Source organism: Anolis carolinensis, chromosome 1 (genome assembly GCF_035594765.1).
Source record: "Anolis carolinensis isolate JA03-04 chromosome 1, rAnoCar3.1.pri, whole genome shotgun sequence".
NCBI classification, from domain to species: domain Eukaryota; kingdom Metazoa; phylum Chordata; class Lepidosauria; order Squamata; family Dactyloidae; genus Anolis; species Anolis carolinensis.
In genome coordinates this window covers 359738712-359761159 of record NC_085841.1, presented here as the reverse complement: position 1 = coordinate 359761159, position 22448 = coordinate 359738712, and the positions used below count along the sequence as shown (strand labels likewise).

The 22448-nt window shown below is 40.7% G+C and overlaps 1 protein-coding gene across 8 annotated transcripts in view; it reads right to left on the bottom strand.

The window, feature by feature from the left end:
- The window catches only part of tmem260 (transmembrane protein 260), a 123610-nt gene that overhangs the window by 67048 nt on the left and 34114 nt on the right, over window positions 1-22448 (bottom strand). For all 8 annotated transcript variants that reach the window (XM_062968638.1, XM_008122165.3, XM_062968635.1 and 5 more), the window contains exon 4: window positions 1510-1687. In XM_062968638.1, coding sequence (XP_062824708.1) covers window positions 1510-1687 — 178 coding nt within the window. The remainder of the gene's footprint in view (window positions 1-1509; window positions 1688-22448) is intronic.

Below are 22448 nucleotides of genomic sequence, written 5' to 3'. Positions count from 1 at the left end.
ACTGCACTATACCCAGTTCGTTTTATCTTTTTAGTTGGGTGCCAAATCCATGTTTTTATGATGTTTATTATTTCATATTTGAAATGTTTGTTTTAATTGTCGTGTTTTTGTATTCTCTAATGTTGTTTTATTTTGCTTTGTTTATTTTATCCAGGCTTGGATAAACCGCCCCGAGTCCCCTAGGGGAGATGGAGGCAGGGTATAAAAATAAAGTATTATTATTATTATTATTATTATTATTATTGACACAACGATGTTGTATGACACAGCAAACAAGATAGACATGCTGGATTTCGTATCACAAAATCACAAGTCGAACACTTCCCAAGTGTCTAGGACCGTGTGATGTATTTTCGGATGATGCGCGCAGATCCCAGTAGGGTGGTCTTTTGCAGTTGGCAGATCGTAATTTTGTCAATGTCTATTGTTTCCAAATGCCGGCTGAGATCTTTTGACACGGCATCCAATGTGCCCATCACCACCGGGACCACCTGCACTGGTTTCTGCCAGAGTCTTTGAAGTTCAATCTTGAGGTCCTGATAGCGGCTGAGTTTTTAATAATTATTATTTAATTATATTGACACAACGACGTTGTATGACACAGCAAACAAGATAGATATGCTGGATTTCGTTTCACAAAATCACAAGTCGAACACTTCCCAAGTGTCTAGGACTGTGTGATGTATTTTCAGATGATGCGCGCAGATCCCAGTAGGGTGGCCTTTTGCAGTTGGCAGATCGTGATTTTGTCAATGTCTATTGTTTCCAAATGCCGGCTGAGATCCCGAGTTTCGGCACCCCCCCCCCCCCCCGCAGGTGCCACCTTGACGTGGTGGGGGGGGGGGGGCTTAGCAATGATGACTGAGGGCTGTGCTGGCGGTAGTGTAACTACCGGCAGGTCCAACCAAGCCAGAGAGGCCTCAGCTGAGGAGCAGAACCAAGAGCACCTAACCCATTAGCATTATGGATAATCAAACCCAAACGAAGTCTATACTGGCTCGGTCGTCGCCCAGGATAAAAAGGACCGCGGGGGATGCTGCTGATTCTGGACATCCATCGACAAGTGGGCTACGGAATCATCAAAACCCAAATGAACAGTCACAGAAGCGGCAGAAATATACAATGCCAGAAAACCGCACATTTAATTATATTATTATTATTATTATTATTGAAGGCAACTATAAGGTTGCTATGGCCTTTGATGAAAATGAGTATGACACCCCTGCAAAGTAAGGGTTTCTTTTTACCGTCTGTGACCCTTACCAAAGCATCTTGTATTTCTCTCCTGACTCCTACCATGAGCTCATATAGAGCACTGACTACGCTGCACTCTACTCTGCCATAGATACCAAAGATTCCTACCGTTTTCACAGGAAGGTCTACCAATTTCAGGTCCTTCCATTTAACGTGGGGAGTGGGTGGACATGGCTGGGGGGGGGGGGGGAGACGGGGACAAGGGCCGGGAGAAAGTGGAGAGCGGAGAGGTCTTTTGATCCTGGAGTGGGCTACCTTTGATCTCTCCTTGGCGGACGCTGCCTCCTGGAAACGGGCAGAGAGAGCCAGGAGCAGCCCGACACACAGATTGTTTAAGCTGAAAACCTCGGCGGAGGTGGACCACTGCCATGTGAGGCGAGAGAACGCAAACATCCCCACAGCAAAGATTCCTGCGGCACGGCTGCCAGAAAGCCTGCAAAGACAGATAACAAGAAAATGGATCTTCGTCTCCAGGAATGTCAGCTCTCCCCCCCCCCCTTCTCCACGACAAGCTCACATTTGAAACAACACAACAACAACAACCACAACACTATCCAGATTCCCCTCTATTGTCCCTTCTCCAGCAATCCCCGCACCTGAATGAAAGTACACCTTCCTTTTGGCTTATTCCCACTGCAAGAAATGAGAGATAATAATGTTTCATGCAACCACTTCTTTTTCTGCAAAAGCATGTCGTTATTTGGACTTGAAGGGCTCTGCTATTATATGCTTTAGAGAAAGGGAAGTGTATTCGGTCAAAGGAAAATTGTAGAGCTGGAAGAGACTCACAGGGCCATCCAGTCCAACCAGCTTCTGCCATGCAGAAAGACACAATCAACACACTCCTGACAGATGGCCATTCAGACTCTGCTTACAAACCTCCAAAGGAGGCAGATATACATTATATACATTAGGGGCCCCTGATGGCTCAGTGTGTTAAAGCGCTGAGCTGCTGAACTTACGGACCAAAAAGGTGCCAGGTTCAAATCCCGGGAGCGGAATGAGCGCCCACTGTTAGCCCCAGCTCCTGCCAACCTAGCAGTTCGAAAACATGCAAATGTGAGTAGATCAATAGGTACCGCTCTGGCGGGAAGGTAACGGCACTCCATGCAGTCATGCCAGCCACATGACCTTGGAGGTGTCTACGGACAACGCCGGCTCTTTGGCTTAGAAATGGAGATGAGCACCAACCCCCAGAGTCGGTCACGACTGGACTTAACATCAGGGGAAAACCTTTACCTTTAACTATACATTATAACCCACAGTGGCATACAGCATGTAACCTGATTGAACTTAGAATAATAGAATTCTGAAGTTAGAAGAGATCTCAAGGGTCATCCAGTCTGCTTAAAACCTCCAGAGAAGGAGACTCCATCACACTCCAGTATCAAACGGCTCTCACCAGTATGAAACTGGGCACTGGGCATATATAGAGGGGGCTGTGGCATATGTTAAGTGCAATCCCATTTTCCCTACATTGTAAGGAAATTGGTGACACTGGTCCATGTGAATAGCATGACTGGTTCCAATTCAGAAGCAGCCCAGTTGTTCACACCACGTTGAAGTGGAGGCAGCTCCAGAGCTTTGGGGAAACTCCAGCATTCCCAAACTTTTCCCAACCACGTTGAGAGCACTGGGATGAGATGACTCAATGCATCATGCAAATGTCACAGAGTCAATTATTGACCACTTCAAGTTATAATTCCCACTATTTTATGGAGCAACAAAAAATTTGCCCCCTCCTCAATGTGACATCCTTTCAAAATATATAAACATGGCCATCATGTAATATTTAAACAGGGCTGGGCTGTGGCGCAGCTGGCTAGTAACCAGCTGCAATAAATCACTACTGACCGAGAGGTCATGAGTTCGAAGCCCGGGTCAGGTTAAGCCCCCAACCATTAAATAGCCCGGCTTGCTGTTGACCTATGTAGCCCCGAAAGACAGTCGCATCTGTCAATTAGGGAAATTTAGGTACGCTTTATGCGGGAGGCTAATTTAACTAATTTACAACATCATAAAACTGCCAGCAAAACACAAGGAAAGGAATGAGGAAGTACAGCCACTAGTGGACAGTGAAGCAACAGCTCCCCCTGTGGCCAGAATCGTGAAGCTGGAAAAAAATGTTAAATGCCTCTGTGTCTGTCTATATATGTTGTTTGTCTGTTGGTATTGAATGTTTGCCATATATGTGTTCATTGTAATCCGCCCTGAGTCCCCTTCGGGGTGAGAAGGGCGGAATATAAATACTGTAAATAAATAAATAAAATCATGTTCCCTCTTGACCTTCTCTCCTGCAAGGTAAACATACCCAGTTCCCTAAGCTGATCCTCACAAAGATTCATGACTTTTAGAATCAAGACCAAGAAAAGGAGCCAAAACTGCATGTACAGAGCACATTTTTCCATCCTTGGACTACCATGGGATTTGCAGTTTAGGAAGGAGCACTTAGAACTTTCTGCCAGAGAATTCTAGTGTTTACTAGAGATGCAGGTAAACACAATGATGCAGGCATCATAATGATGTAATTGCAAAGTGTAAAAGCCTATACAAAGAGAGACACAAAGAATGTACACTAGACTCTTGGTTAATTAGAACTCAAGCAACCAGAACTCTCGTGCAAATAGCAAAAAATATCAAAGAAATATTAATTTAAATTTTAAAAATTAAAATACATTTTTGATAATATAGTAAAACCAGTTTTTATAATACAGCAAAACTGTGTTGCATTATGTTAAGTTTGGCTTTCTCTTAATTTGCTTTTGATTACTGCATTCCAATATCAACATCAAGTCGAAACAGTTTGTGGCATGGTATACTATGGACTATGGTATTAGGCCTATTTTTAAAAGCAACTTTCAAATAATCAGAAACTATACCTGCCAATTCCCATACATGCTGGTTAACTGGGAGTCTATTTTATGTCTTCCCTTATTTTCTTCTCAAAGTAAGCAACAAGTAATTTAAGCCATTATCTTCCTGTTACATTATAGGATCTGAAAACCTGAGTTTTCAAAACCTGTTGCAAGTCAGGATGTATTTTGCGCAGAATTCCCAATAGCATGTTCCGTTTAGCAAATTGCATTCTCTATGCAAGAAATTGTCCCAAATGCTATTTTCCACATAGAAAACATCATAATTAAGAACTTAAGTCTCCACAAAATTTGGACATAGTTGATATGTACAAAACACTGTTTTTTTCTGTGCTTGAATGATATTTCTGCAGGAAATTTCTGTGCAAATTTTTGTTTCATGCACAAAAAGTATATTATATATACAGTAGTCTCACTTATCCAAGCTGAATGGGCCGAAGAACCTTGGATAAGCGAATATCTTGGATAATAAGGAGGGATCAAGGAAAGGCCTATTAAACATCAAATTAGGTTATGATTTTACAAATTAAGCACCAAAACATCATGTTATACAACAAATTTGATAGAAAAGTAGTTCAATACGCAGTAATGTTCTGTTGTAATTACTGTATTTACGAATTTAGCACCAAAATATCATGATATATTGAAAACATTGACTACAAAAATGCCTTGGATAATCCAGAACCTTGGATAAGCGAGTCTTGGATAAGTGAGACTCTACTGTATATATATATTTACTTTCCATCCCTAACATAAACACACACATAAAGACATACATCCATTTCCAAGGATACCCTAACATTCAGCATCTTCTCATTTCCAAACAATATTTTTTAGGGTGGGAGAAAATCCCTCAGCATCACATTTCACTTTTCTTTGTTTGTTACGTAAAATTTTCATCAACAGTGATTGCTAACATGTTTAATGGAAAGGATTAGGATAAGAGATTTTTCTTGTATTGTATGTTGTTATTCTAATAAAAATTACTTTTCTGGAGAGAGAAGAGGAGAAAGAGATCAAACTGGGGTGAGTCAGAGCCTAACTGTACATATTACTCACAATTTCAGCCTCTGCATGACTGATAATAGCTAGAATAGAACAACCAGAGCTGAAAAATGATTGTGACAAGGAAGAAAGAACTCTCCTTGTACCACCATTACGATTAGATGATGGCACATATGAACAGGTATCCAACAAAACCAAGAGGTATCCAATTGAAAGCTCAGGAAAACAGCCTTATTAAATACAGGAGATAAATAACACAGCAGCCCCCAGAAGGTCTGACTAAAACTCAACTGCAAAAGTTACTTCAATGGATAGATTAAGAAAGTTATGGGGTTGGGAAGCTCTGAAGGTTCATATTCACGACTTATACTAATGGGAGGAATCCAACAGCCCCAAAGGTTATTATCTGGTATCTCATTAGTCTGCATTTTACCTGTTCATATTTGTTATGTGTATTTAATAGTGTTTTATCTCATTGTTTTAATCATGGTGTACCTTGCCTTGAGCAGCAAGAAGAGGTGCGTAATAAATAAATTATTGTTATTAAATTGTTATTGGCGTTCAATGTACACACTTTCAGTTTCATACACAAAATTATTAAAAATTGTTGTATAAAATTATCTTCAGGGTATGTGTATTAGATAGACACACAGACACTGATATCTATACTGTATTTAATTTCACAATAGTCACCATTGCATAATAGTTGCACCTTCATTTTTAGGGTGGTGAAATCAATATGTGTAAATTCCCCACATAATAGTCGCACTCTTAGTGAACTCACCCCAGTGAGTGAATGAAGCGTGTAACTGCTGTTTTGGTGCTACAGGGTGTGTAGTACCAAAAAGGCTGGAACACAGGGGAGTGAATTCACACCACATCACACCCAGTTAAGAATGAAGCTCCTTAGCTGGAATTTTTTTCACTGTGCAATAGTTGCACCCTCTTTTGTCATTTAAAGAAAGGGGAAGTGTGACTGTGATGAGATGAACAATGGTATGCATGTATATATGTGTGTACAATCTATATATATAAAATGATAAAGTTGTTTGCGCAGTGACTATAACAACAAAACTAAACATCCCAGAAATACGAAATTTGGCAACACAATGCAAAAGGCTTGCCTCCAGGTTACAACAACACAACCACACCACAAAACCACAATCCAAACCCACAAAACTCACAACAACGCATCATGCGATAACAACACAACTAAACGCCCCAGAAATACAAAACTTGGCAACACAATGCAAAACCCTTCCCTCCCAGTTGTAACAACACAACCACACCACAAAACCACAATCCAGACCCTTAAAACTCACAACAACGCATCGTGACTATAACAACACAACTAAACGCCCCAGAAATACGAAACTTGGCACACAACTAAACGCCCCAGAAATATAAAACTTGACAACACAATGCAAAAGCCTTGCCTCCCGGTTGTAACAACACAACCACACCACAAAACCACAATCCGGACCCACAAAACTCACAACAATGCATCGTGACTATAACAACACAACTAAACTTCCCAGAAATACGAAACTTGGCACACAACTAAACGCCCCAGAAATATAAAACTTGACAACACAACGCAAAAGCCTTGCCTCCCGGTTGTAACAACACAACCACACCACAAAACCACAATCCGGACCCACAAAACTCACAACAATGCATCGTGACTATAAGAACACAACTAAACTCCCCAGAAATACAAAACTTGGCACACAACTAAACGCCCCAGAAATACAAAACTTGGCAACACAATGCAAAAACCTTGCCTCCCGGTTGTAACAACACAACCATACCACAAAACCACAATCCGGACCCACAAAACTCACAACAATGCATCGTGACTATAACAACACAACTAAACGCCCCAGAAATACAAAACTTGGCACACAACTAAACGCCCCAGAAATACAAAACTTCACAACACAACACAAAAGCCTTGCCTCTCAGTTGTAACAACACAACCACACCACAAAACCACAATCCAGACCCACAAAACTCACAACAATGCATCGTGACTATAACAACACAACTAAACGACCCAGAAATACAAAACTTCGCAACACAACACAAAAGCCTTGCCTCTCAGTTGTAACAACACAACCACACCACAAAACCACAATCCAGACCCACAAAACTCACAACAACGCATTGTGACTATAACAAATACAACATTTGACAACACAACTCATCCACCTCCCCAATCCCTACATTCACACTTGGCCTCCAAAAAAACAATTACAATAATAACAATGACAACAACAACAACAACAAGAATCAACACCATCACAGGCAAGAAACAGCCAGGCACTGAGGCTGAGAGGCCAGTCAGTGCTACACTGGGCCTCCAAAAAACAATTCAGTAGCATCTAACTTATCCAACGTTCATGACCACTACAACAACAATAATAATAAACACCTACACAGGCAAAACAAAAAAAGGACTATTGTACCACAATAAAAATATAAACCGCACTCAGCAGAATCAGACATTACAATTAACAACAAACCAAAGACAACAGGGATCTCAACCAATTATCAATCAACACAAAAATTGAAGAAGGTAACAGACTTCAAATGCTACTACTAATGTGAGTATAAAGAAGGTGGAGGTCACAGCATAAATACAACCTAATGTAGACTGAACAACACCACCAGACTCAGACACAGCAACGCGTGGCCGGGCACAGCTAGTCTATATATATAAAATGATAAAGTTGTTTGCGCAGTGACTATAACAACAAAACTAAACATCCCAGAAATACGAAATTTGGCAACACAATGCAAAAGGCTTGCCTCCAGGTTACAACAACACAACCACACCACAAAACCACAATCCAAACCCACAAAACTCACAACAACGCATCATGCGATAACAACACAACTAAACGCCCCAGAAATACAAAACTTGGCAACACAATGCAAAACCCTTCCCTCCCAGTTGTAACAACACAACCACACCACAAAACCACAATCCAGACCCATAAAACTCACAACAACGCATCGTGACTATAACAACACAACTAAACTCCCCAGAAATACAAAACTTGGCACACAACTAAACGCCCCAGAAATATAAAACTTGACAACACAACGCAAAAGCCTTGCCTCCCGGTTGTAACAACACAACCACACCACAAAACCACAATCTGGACCCACAAAACTCACAATGCATCGTGACTATAAGAACACAACTAAACTCCCCAGAAATACGAAACTTGGCACACAACTAAACGCCCCATAAAATACAAAACTTGACAACACAACACAAAAGCCTTTTCTCCCGGTTGTAACAACACAACACCACAAAACCACAATCCGGACTCACAAAACGCACAGCAATGCATCATGACTATAACAACACAACTAAACGCCCCAGAAATACAAAACTTGCCAAAACAATGCATCGTGAATATAACACAACTAAACACCCCAGAAATACAAAATTTGACAACACAATGCAAAAGCTTTGCCTCCCAGTTGTAAGAACACAACCACAACACAAAACCACAATCCAGACCCACAAAACTCACAACAACGCATCATGACTATAACAACACAACTAAACGCCCCAGAAATACAAAACTTGCCAAAACAATGCAAAAGCCTTGCCTCCCAGTTGTAACAACACAACCACACCACAAAACCACACTGGACCCACAAAACTCACAACAATGCATCATGACTACAACAACACAACTAAACGCCCCAGAAATACGAAACTTGGCACACAACTAAACGCCCCAGAAATATAAAACTTGACAACACAATGCAAAAGCCTTGCCTCCCGGTTGTAACAACACAACCACACCACAAAACCACAATCCGGACCCACAAAACTCACAACAATGCATCGTGACTATAACAACACAACTAAACTCCCCAGAAATACAAAACTTGGCACACAACTAAACGCCCCAGAAATATAAAACTTGACAACACAACGCAAAAGCCTTGCCTCCCGGTTGTAACAACACAACCACACCACAAAACCACAATCCGGACCCACAAAACTCACAACAATGCATCGTGACTATAAGAACACAACTAAACTCCCCAGAAATACAAAACTTGGCACACAACTAAACGCCCCAGAAATACAAAACTTGACAACACAACACAAAAGCCTTTTCTCCCGGTTGTAACAACACAACTACATCACAAAACCACAATCCGGACTCACAAAACTCACAACAACGCATCATGACTATAACAACACAACTAAACGCCCCAGAAATACAAAACTTGCCAAAACAATGCATCGTGAATATAACACAACTAAACACCCCAGAAATACAAAATTTGACAACACAATCCAAAAGCTTTGCCTCCCAGTTGTAAGAACACAACCACAACACAAAACCACAATCCAGACCCACAAAACTCACAACAACGCATCATGACTATAACAACACAACTAAACGCCCCAGAAATACAAAACTTGCCAAAACAATGCAAAAGCCTTGCCTCCCAGTTGTAACAACACAACCACACCACAAAACCACACTGGACCCACAAAACTCACAACAATGCATCATGACTACAACAACACAACTAAACGCCCCAGAAATACGAAACTTGCCAACACAACACAAAAGCATTCCCTCCCAATTGTAACAACACAATCACACCACAAAACCACAATCTAGACCCACAAAACTCACAAAAGTGCATCGTGACTAGAACAACACAACTAAACGCCCCAGAAATACAAAACTTGGCAACACAACACAAAAGCCTTGCCTCTTAGTTGTAACAACACAACCACACCACAAAACCACAATCTGGACCCACAAAACTCACAACAACGCATTGTGACTATAACAAATACAAAATTTGACAACACAACTCATCCACCTCCCCAATCCCTACATTCACACTTGGCCTCCAAAAAAACAATTACAATAATAACAATGACAACAACAACAACAGTAAGAATCAACACCATCACAGGCAAGAAACAACCAGGCTATGAGGCTGAGAGGCCAGTCAGTGCTACACTGGGCCTCCAAAAAACAATACAGTAGCATCTAACTTATCCAGCCTTCATGACCACTACAACAACAACAATAATAAACACCTACACAGGCAAAACAAAAAAAAAGACTATTGTACCACAATAAAAATATAAACCGCATTCAGCAGAATCAGACATTACAACTAATAACAAACCAAAGACAACAGGGATCTCAAGCAATTATCAATCAACACAAAATTGAAGAAGGTAACAGACTTCAAATACTACTACTAATGTTAGTATAAAGAAGGTGGAGGTCACAGCATAAATACAACCTAATGTAGACTGACCAACACCACCAGACTAAGCCACAGCAACGCGTCGCCAGGCACAGCTAGTATATCTATATATATAAAAGAGTGATGGCATCAGGGCAGCGGACAAAACAACAAAACTACAGGCCCCCCAACCTCGAAATTTGACAACACAACCCATCATCCACGCCTCTAGGTTGATACAACAAAAAGAAAAGAATAATAAAGTCCTAATTACAGGGAGAGGAATAATAGTTTTTATCCCATTGCTGCCAGTTTAAAGGCTAAGCTCCGCTCACTGGGTCTCCTAGCAACCTACTCAGTCCAGGGGACAGGCAGAGTTAGGCCTCACTTAGGCCTCTTCCACAGATTATCAGATTTTAACTGGATTATATGGCAGTGTAGACTTCCACACAGCTATATAACCCATTTAGAATCTTATATTATCTGCTTTGAACTGGATTATCTTGACTCCACACTGCCATATAACCCACTGCATACTAAACATAAAGACAACCATACAACAGACATTCAATACCACCACTACCTCAACAATTTCTCACCAACACCACCAGACAACACCACAGCAACGCGTGGCCGGGCACAGCTAGTATATATATAGATAGATAAAGTTGCGGGCGCAGTGACTATAACAACAAAACTAAACATCCCAGAAATACGAAACTTGGCAACACAATGCAAAAGCCTTGCCTCCCGGTTACAACAACACAATCACACCACAAAACCACAATCCGGACCCACAAAACTCACAACAACACATCATGACTATAACAACACAACTAAACGCCCTAGAAATACAAAACTTGGCAACACAATGCAAAAGCCTTGCCTCCCGGTTGTAACAACACAATCACACCACAAAACCACACTGGACCCACAAAACTCACAACAACACATCATGACTATAACAAAACAACTAAACGCCCTAGAAATACAAAACTTGGCAACACAACGCAAAAGCCCTGCCTCCCGGTTGTAACAACACAATCACACCACAAAACCACACTGGACCCACAAAACTCACAACAACGCATCGTGACTATAACAACACAACTAAACGCCCCAGAAATATGAAACTTGGCGACACAACGCAAAAGCCTTCCCTCCCGGTTGGAACAACACAATCACACCACAAAACCACAATCCGGAACCATAAAATTCACAACAATGCATCGTGACTATAATAACACAACTAAACGCCCCAGAAATACGAAACTTGGCACACAACTAAATGCCCCAGAAATACAAAACTTGACAACACAACACAAAAGCCTTGCCTCCTGGTTGTAACAACACAACCACACCACACAACCACAATCCAGACCCAGAAAACTCACAACAACGAATCGTGACTATAACAACACAACTAAATGCCCCAGAAATACGAAACTTGGCAACAACACACAAAAGCCTTCCCTCCCGGTTGTAACAACACACCCACACCACAAAACCACAATCTGGACCCAAAAAACTCACAACAACGCATTGTGACTATAACAACACAACTAAAACGGATGGCCATCTTTCTGAAAGGTTTGGGTGGGTTCTTCCTCCATGACAAAAAGAAAGGGGTTGGACTGGATGCAAACTACAAATTCCAGCACCCCATGGCATGGAGTCCATGCATTTCAATTAAAGGCCTCTTCCTTCTCCCTTTCCCTGCCATCCAACCCATTGACCCAGTTCCATGGCTCCGCAGGCAGGAAAGGCTGGGACGAATAGAACGAAGGAAGGAGGGAGGGAAGGGAAGCGAAGGAACGTCAAGTACAAGAGCCCTCCCTCTCTGCCCGGAAGGCCAAGAGCAAAAGGGAGAGAAAGGCCATTGATCCGGTTATATTTACCCTCCTTTCTGACCAGTGTGTTCTTATCAGCGAGCTCAGCATCGGAGCAGAGAAAGGGAACAGCATAGGAATAAAGGAAACAAGGAGAGCACCCACTCTATCTATCCATCCACTCATCTATCCATCCACTCACCCACTAATAATAAACACCTACACAGGCAAGAATCAGCCATGCACTGAGTCTACAAGGCCATTCAGTGCTCATCCACCTCCCCAATCCCTACATTCACACTTGGCCTCCAAAAAAACAATTACAATAATAACAATGACAACAACAACAATAAGAATCAACACCGTCACAGGCAAGAAGCAGCCAGGCACTGAGGCTGAGAGGCCAGTCAGTGCTACATTGGGCCTCTAAAAAACAATACAGTAGCATCTAACTTATCCAGCCTTCATGACCTCTACAACAACAATAATAATTAACACCTACACAGGCAAAACAAAAAAAGACAATTGTACCACAATAAGATGTAAACCGCACTCAGCAGAATCAGACGTCACGATTAACAACAAACCAAAGACAACAGGGATCTCAAGCAATTATCAATCAACACAAAAATTGAGGAAGGTAACAGACTTCAAATACTACTACTAATGTGAGTATAAAGAAGGGTGGAGGTCACAGCATAAATACAACCTAATGTAGACTGACCAACACCACCAGACTAAGCCACAGCAACGCGTGGCCGGGCACAGTTAGTATATATATATATAAGTAAAGGTTTCCCCTGACATTACGTCCAGTCATGTCTGACTCTGGGGGTTGGTGCTCATCTCCATTTCTAAGCTGAAGAGCCGGCGTTGTCCGTAGACACCTCCAAGGTCATGTGGCCGGCATGACTGCATGGAGCGCTGTTACCTTCCCACCGGAGCGGTACCTATTGATCTACTCACATTGGCATGTTTTCGAACTGCTAGGTTGGCAGGAGCTGGTGCTAGCTAACAGCAGGCACTCATTCCGCTCCCCGGATTCAAACCTGCGACCTTGTGGTCTGCAAGTTCAGCAGCTCAGCACTTATATATACAGTATAGTCTTGCTTATCCAACATAAAAGGGCCGGCAGAACATTGGATAAGCGAATATGTTGGATAATAAGGAGAGATTAAGGAATAGACTATTAAACATCAAATTAGGTTATGATTTTACAAATTAAGCACCAAAACATCATGTTATACAACAAATTTGACAGAAAAAGTAGTTCAATACACAGTAATGTTATATAGTAATTACTGTATTTACGAATTTAGCACCAAAATATCACGATGCATTGAAAACATTGACTACAAAAATGTGTTGGATAATCCAGAACGTTGGATAAGCAAGTGTTGGATAAGTGAGACTCTACTGTGTGTGTGTGTGTGTGTATATATATATATATAAACTTCATGCTTACATTTGGATCCCATCTCCAAGATTTCTCGTTATATACAAGTATTCTAAAATCCAAACAAATTTGAAATCGAAAATATTGCATGTCCCAAGCTTTTTGGATAAGGGATATTTGACCTGTATTATTAAAGATTTCTGTCGTACTCTCCACAGTCTGCCACTTTTAAATTATACTAGCTATATACTGCCATTCAAAAGAGAAACATCATATGTTGACATGAGCCCAGAAATGTCATAAACTGTAAAGTTTGGTGAAGCCATTCAAAGTCAGATAAGGCTTTTGTGGAAGCTGCATCTGAGAAGTTTCAGAAATAAGGATGGGGAAAAATAGATTTTTTTCTCATCCTTGGCAGGTCAGTGCCTTTTCACCAGCAATAGCAATGATAGGGGAGGGAGAGATCGGAAGCAAAAAAAATTGTTTGGTATGGGGAAAAATCCATATTGTGTAAAAAGTATTCTAGAAAATGCTGTTTTCTGCACGAAATGATTTTCTACTTTGCACAAGTGAAAATTTTGCATACTTAAAAAAATCAACAAAGTATTTCTTCCTTGTCTCCTTTTAATTATGTTAAAATTGAATGCTGAAAAACTGCCATCCTGTCCAACTCTTTGAAAAAGAACACGGCAGGCAAGGTTAGGCAGTAGTCAAGGGGTTAATGCTGGTCCAGAAGATGGAAGTCACTGGAAAAGAAAGGAATGGAAAAGAAAGGGATGCAGGCAAAGACCAAAGTAGTTCCAAATCCCTTGTACATTACAAAAAAAAATTACCAGGCCTTCACATCGGAAAGCCTTGATTGGAAAAAATTTCACCAGATAATAGTCATTTGTCATTTAAGAGGAAGGAAGTGCGACTTTGATGGGATGAAATATGTCCATCTTGTCTAGACCTTTAAGCAGGTGAATGGTCCTCTACTCATCCCAACTGCAATTGCAGAGGAAGAGAAGAAGAGACAGCCCAGAGGAAGAGAAGAAGAGACAGCCCAGCTTCATCATGCCCAGATCCACAATAAGATAGAAGACCTTCCTTCCATCCCGACTACCACTGCCCTGGCCTTAGAGGAGGAGAAAGGGCAAAGACAACTCCATCATGCCTCAGTGCAAAGAACAGATGAAATGATAGACAGTGTCTACTGGCCTTAATCCAATCCACCCCTGCGATTCCCTTTTCCTTATGTTTCATGTCTTATTTCAGTTGTATGCCTGAGGGCAAAACAACGGTTGATAAGCTGTTCCAGGAGACTTTTTGGCTTCAGGTTGGGGTACAAATACTCTAAATAAATAAACAGGCTACTGGCTATGAGTGGAATGAGAGCCTACGTTTTTGGACTACATTTTTACAAATCGGACTTTCCCAGCATTAATGGACTGTCATTAAACACATACTCCAAAGTGAATGAGCAGAATAGGGAAACCCAAATAAACAAGGAATTGTTTAGAGAAAGGGTAAATTATTTGTAGCTCAAATTGTTCATAACAACAATCACAACAACGGCTGCTTATTTTGTTTTCTGGGCTGTATGGCCATGTTCCAGAAGTATTCTCTCTCCTGACGTTTCACCCAAATCTATGGCAGGCATCCTCAGAGGTTGTGAGGTATATACAACACACAACAACCCTGTGATTCCGGCCATGAAAGCCTTCAACAACACGAGGCTGCTTATTTTGATTTGAGAATGGAGCCATTGATATCTATTATATAGTTAGGACAGTTGTATGCCATATCTAGTATCAGAAAAAGTGTTCATTATTAGGCTATCAACTAAATAAATAAATAAGCGGTCCAATAGGGACTGCAGGTACCTGCATTTCAGGTATCCATGGTCCAGTTGGGAATGTATCCCTCATGGATATGTGGGTTCAATTGTACAGTAGAGTCTCACTTATCCAAGCTAAACGGACCGGCAGAACCTTGGATAAGCGAGTATCTTGGATAATAAGGAGAGATTAAGGAAATGCCTATTAAACATCAAATTAGGTTATGATTTTACAAATTAAGCACCAAAACATCATGTCATACAACAAATTTGACAGAAAAAGTAGTTCAATACGCAGTAATGTTATGCTGTAATTACTGTATTTATGAATTTAGCACCAGATATCATGATATATTGAAAACATTGACTACAAAAATGCCTTGGATAATCCAGAACCTTGGAAAAGCGAGTCTTGGATAAGTGAGACTCTACTGGATTGCCTTTTCTAATGAGATATGCTGTTATACAATATGTCCAAAGCATGATAGCTTCAGTTTAGTCGTTTTGACTTCCAGGGCCAATCCATGCTTCATCTCTCCTGAAACCCAATTACTTGTCATTTTTGATCATAGTATCTACAGACCAGTTCTCCAAATGATTCTCTTCCTGTCAGCTTTCCTCACTAATTACCTTCCACATCCATACATAGAAATCAGGATAACTATTACATGGGCGAGCTTGAGTTTGGTATTTAATAAAACATCTCTACATTCAAGAATCTTATTGTGTCCCTTCATAGCAGCCCTTTCAGGTGTTAGTCTTCCTCATTTCTTGACCACAGACTCCGTTTCGATTTCTGACTAATTCACGATAAAGAAATTTCTTAACTCTTTACATCTGTGGGTATGACTTTTGCAAATCTTATTACACTGTGTAACAAAATTTAAAAAAAATTGTGTATCTGGTTTGAAAGTGTCATTTACTGTTTAATTGTGCAATATTTATATGGCAGTGTAGACTCAGATATTCCAGTTCAAAGCAGGTATTGTGGATTATCAGCCTTGATATTCTGGATTATACGGCTGTGTGGAAGGGCCCTGTGTTGAATGGGTTGAGATGCTATGAGATATTCATTGAAAAACTATAGCGAAATATGCGGCAGGATGTCTCGCAAAAACAAAGTTTTTGCAGTTTAATAAACTTTTCACATGTTTTTATGATAGAACCAATTAGGAAATAACATTTATAACCCAGGAACAAAAATCATGTTATATAGCATTATTAGTAGATTTGATTTAAATGTTCTCTCTATATCAACATAACTAGCACTTTAGCCGAGTTTCCTACAGATCTTATCCATGATTTTATCATGATGTATTGTATGTGCTTTTATAACTTGTTTTATTGTTGTTTGATTTGTTTTACTGCTTGTTTTTATATTGTCATGACCGGGCTTGGCCCCATGTAAGCCGCCCCGAGTCCCTTCGGGGAGATGGGGCGGGGTATAAGAATAAAATTATTATTATTATTATTATTATTATTATTATTATTATTATTATTATTATTATTATTAGGCAACTTGTGGTGGAGGATTTAAGAGATTCCTAGAAAGAACGCTTCACTAGGATTCCCTAGATCAGAGGTGTCAAACTTGTGGTCCTCTAGATGTTTCAGAACCCAACCCAACTCCTGGAAGCCCTAGCCAGCTTGTCCAACTGAAGTCCAATAAAGCTGGAAGGCCACAAGTTTGACATCACTGGGTTGTTGTATGTTTTATGCTGTGTCCAGGTTGGTTCATCAAGTACTCTGCTATGGCTGATTTCTCTGGTTGAGATAGTCTGCAGTGCCTTTCATGTTCTTTGACTCATGTTTGGGTGCTGCATTTGGTGGTCCCTATGTAGACTTGTCCACAGCTCCATGGTATACGGTAGACTCCTGCAGAGGTGAGAGGATCCCTCTTGTCCTTCGCTGACCGTATCATTTGTTGGATTTTCTTTGTGGGTCTGTAGATAGTTTGTAGGTTGTGTTTCTTCATCAGTTTGCCTATGCCTTACTTAGTTTCTCCATACCTCACAACCTCTGAGGATGCCTGCCATAGATGTGGGCGAAACGTCAGGAAAGAATACTTTTGGAACATGGCTATACAGACCGGAAAACACAACCTTGTGATCTTGGCCATGAAAGTGGTGTCAACAACACATTTGACACCACTGTTTCTCCAGTGAAATTCTGTGGACTACATCTGTCAAAAGTTGACCATGGTGTCATTCTGGAGGTAAAATAAAATAGTGTCTTTATATCTAAAACACAACAAACTCTTGTTGTTGTCAACCTGGCCACCATCTGACAGCAATTAACTGTCCAAGGACCAGTGGTATCTGGTGGCTCTCTCTCAGTAGAGTTAGTGAGACCATTCTGGAGTTGAGTATGAACTTTAACAAAGCCATTCAAGATGATGAATTCAACCCCCACAAAGAGTTTCAACATACTTGATAACTCTTATCAAAGTCAGATTAAGATGCAGATTAATCACTAAAGACACAATCCAATGCAACAAATAATGGATTGGGAAGAATGTACAATTCTTTTCAGCCGGGAAAGAACTTCCAGAGGCCCATTCACAGTACAGAATGATGTCATTATTATTCCACTTTATCTGCTATATTTGCCTTATGGAATTCCGTGATTTTCAATTTATGGAAGGGCATTTACAAATCTCAGAATGCTATTATGCCCCATGGTGCTCTACAAACCCCAGGATGCCATGCATTGGAACCATGATAGTTCAAGTGGAATAATAGCAGTGAATGGGATCCACAGTGTCCTAAAAAGTGTCCTTAGATCCTTTGGGGCTCATGTTATTTAAAGTTCCACGCCTATAACCCAACCAAGTTCTGCTATTTCCCAACTTTTAAAATCCATTTTTGGATAATGACTCTACAGATGAAAATGTGAAGACAGTGGGGTTTTTTCCCTCCCTTTGAATATCTCTTGGGGGACATTCCTGAGAAGTATTAAGTTTTTAAAGACCAACCTACTACCCCTTTTTTGGTGCACTTGGCAGAGAAATCCATTTCAAAAACTTCTCCTTCTCTTGACAAGTCATCAAAACCATGTCATCCGAAGTTGCTCCTAACTCCGTGGGTGGTGGCGCTCTCTCCGGGGCAGTGCGGCGACCCAATCTGTCGTCCTCTGTCAAGCATTTCCAAAATATCTCTCGACGTTATATAAAGCGAGCACTTTTTAAAATGATTCCTCTTATTGCTTCGACCGGCGCAATTTTAAGTAGGATACCCAAGATGCCAGAAAGTTGGGGGGAATGTGGAGTGCAGGGAGAAGTGAAGGGGGGCACGCAGAGGAGAGAAGAAAATGGAAGAAGGAGAAGACTCGGCAGGAAACAGATTTAGCAATTTAAATGTTTTATAAGTTTTTTTTTTGTAATTGAGGAAACTTTTCATAATCTGACATTTGTTAAAAAAAAGCACCCACTTATTAGAAATTATGCAGCGGAGTAGCTGTGGAAATATGAGCTCGCTTCACAATTATGAAGTCGGGCTAGGAAGGCCTAGCCTATTGTGCGAAGTGGCATAAACCGCACAGAGGGGCCTATCAGCTCAACAGCAGGCGGGGGGCTGCTCCATTCAAAGCGAGAGATACAAGCTTCGGGGCAAAAACCTGGCGGCTCCCTCCTGACCTCACAATCCCCTCCTGGTGACAGATCCAAGCTCCATAGCAAATTAGACCTTCTCACATTACAATTGCAGAAGACAGATTCCATTAGCAGTATCTGAAATTGAGTGGAGAGCAGTCCCGTTATCAGACCTGACTCATAAGCGGTGCTATTAATCAGAGCTATGATAGCATTTATATATTTCAAGCTATCTGCCGCGGCTGTGATATTCGGCTACAAAGGGTTGATGGGACTTAGGGAAGGGAACAATGGAGCTTTCTGGGGGAAAGCAGAGTAAATCAAGAAAGTCTATGACTTCCACATATTCTGAAGGGATTGCGGTTTACATAAATTTTCTCCCAATTGGAGATTGAGCTCTTCCTCATCTTACACATGGGATTTAGTTGTCACTCAATGGGAACAGCTGTGAAAAGGTGAATTGGCCCACCGTTCAAAATACTGCCTCCGTTTTTAAAGCAATTAACCCATGAACAGGGGGGATACCTGGCGATATCAAGAGGATTAGACTAGGCAGTGCTTTATTAACATTTCCTTGAACTAATTCTAACTCTGACTAGCTGTCACCAAAGACTCTTCAGTCTTTTTTAAAAAAAAAAAAAATTAAGGTTGGGAAGGAGGGAGCACGCTGGCCTCCTTTCCGCCCCCGCCTTCTCCCTCCCCGCTCTTTACTTAGCCACTTCCAAAATTAAGTACAGAACCTTCAGCCGAAAACGTGTATCTTGCGTTTGCAGCAAATGCAAATGAGGCAGAAAGTGTAACGATGGATGGAGACGATGTGACTTCAGTGGAAGTGAATCTGTGTGTGTGTGCGAGAGAGGGAGGAGAGATCAATTAGCCAAGAGGTCATGGCAGATAGTCTCCTAAAAGAGAAATTAATACTAGAGCCTTCTGTGGTCTTTTATTCCCAGGCACTATTTTGTTAAAACTTAGAGAAGCTCCACGTTCTTTAAGCATTAGCTGCTTTCTTCAAATGAGAAAGAGCCTTGCGGAAAACCAGACAAAAGCCATAGTCTAGAAGGATCTCTAATCTGGAAGGAACGTCCCCAAATATACCTTAAATCGGGATATCCCGCACACTCTTTTCAAGCGCGGCGTTTTAATTTCGTGCTCACGGCTGAATGGGATGATGGTCAAAGATACAAAGATGTTTGACGTGAATCAAGCTCTCTGCTTAACGTACGGATTCTGTTGGCTTGCAAACTACTGTGCGGGAAGCAAAGAGAGAGACTTGGGCAGGTGGAAAATCTGATCAATTCATTTGTCTGGCAATAGCAAAAGGGGGATTTTGGGGAGGGGAAACATCAGGGGAGAAACCATAACCCATCAGGCTCACTGGTGACAAACACATCGCAAAGCAACTGTTAAGGATGGCTCACAACCCGGAGAACGGTCAAAAGAAACCCCAAGGCCCAATTGGAAAGCCCAAGAAATCATAATGCCTGAAGCGTTCCCAAGTTTATATTTCAAGAAATGGATGGAAAAGGGGAGTAAATACATTTCATCCCCCTCGACTAAACTGGGAGTCAGCTTGCCACATTAAACTCGAAAACCGGATGTCGGGGAACGGAATGCAATATAAATGGAAACCCACAATGAGAGCCAACCTTTCGCTTTCCCAACCCGAGCAAACTCCAGCAGCAGAGCCTTAAAACCAAATTTACCTTATAATTTCTACAGTTCTGGTTTAACTTTGGAGAAGCCGTTTTTTCTCCTCCATCCCTTCCTCCGCTCAAGTGCCCGCCCCGGAATATTTAAGATTCCCTTCGCTTCAGCAAAAATATTAATGCTGCTCAGGGACTTCAGTTGTGGGTGTGAACAGATAGGAGAATCCATTTCGCTTCTCAGCTGCCCCCGCGAATCCCCGCTTTTGTTTTAAATGCGCAGCTTCGTTTCGAGGCTAAGTTCCAGTCTTATTTCCCTTTCGCCAAGAATGAAAGCTAAAAATTAAGCAAGAAGGAGGAAAGCTCATTTTTCAATTCCTGTATTTTACCATAAAGCCTGAAAATATTTAATAGTCTGTTCTTCTGGAGAGAATTTTCTAATCTTTCCTTACTTCCACAAAAACCAAAAGTAGTTTCATTTTGGATATATATGTCCATGGCCTCTCCAGCTTTGTTTTAGACACAAATGTGCAAGCACCAAAGATTTTCTTATAACCTAATGTCTTGTCACGCAGTTTCAAAATTAAATTAAAACAAGTATTTCAGTTTTGGGATGCCATTTAATGGAAGATTGTCTTTTTTCAGCATCCACCAAACACCAAATATTCATCAAGTGTTGCAAAACCATAAGACAAAGCATTTAGGATCTGTAATTCCACCAAGTGCTGGTCAGTCTTAGTGTTTTGGTGATTGCTTTTTCATTGCATATGCAAAACACAATACACGGTTTATAAAAGGTATAACAAACAAAAGTAAATGACTTACACTTCTAACCTAACAAAAAGCAGACCCCAAAACACTATTATATTTAAAAACATAAAATTATACCTTGCAAACACATGAAAACAGAGGCACATGGATTTCAATACACAACAATTCTTTCCTAATTTTTAAACTGCTATAATTCCAATATGCAGAAACAGCAAAGGTATATTATCCATGTGATTTCTATTTAACCTGTGATTTTTTAAAATAAACAAAAAAATTTAGGAGCACAAAGGACAGTGTGTTAGACCTTTTAAATCATTTCAAAGCTAAGCAGTCGTGAAACTGAGATCTCACATGCTTTGTAGAATTTGAAAAGCTAAAAATTAAGGAAGGGGGTCTTTTGAAAAAGCACACTTTCAGACAAAAAGCACAGATCGGGAAATAGTGAGTTTTTTGTCATTTATTCTTTAATGCACACAACAAAAACGAGTGGGGAAACCTGACCACCTAGCAGAACTGAAAACCTTATTAGAAGAACAAAGTGCGAGAATACAGTTAACGCTAATCCGGCATGTAGAACAATGTCTTCTTAAGTGGGAATGAATGAAACTATTGTACGGCTCAAAAGCCTCCTCCAATTAAACATTAAAATGAAACTATCTTGACCGGCAAATGAACATAAAACTTGAGAGATGTCTCTCAACAGCCTCTCAAACAAAGGATTTTTTAAAACAATAAAAAAACAAAACAAACTGATTTACATAGAATATAAAGGGAAGAAAAGGGAAATTGGTCTCTGTGTTTGGAATGGTTGGCTGATCATTATTTTAATAATAAAAATATGCATATATATATATATATATATATATATATATATATATATATATATATATACACATGACAACAACAACAAGCCAAGCTGTGATTCTGTACTGTACGCAACTGTCATTGCAGCAAAACGTGCCCGGCTGGTGGGCTTATGTACATGGAAGAAAAGGTTTTTAGAAGGTTAAGTTTGGGTC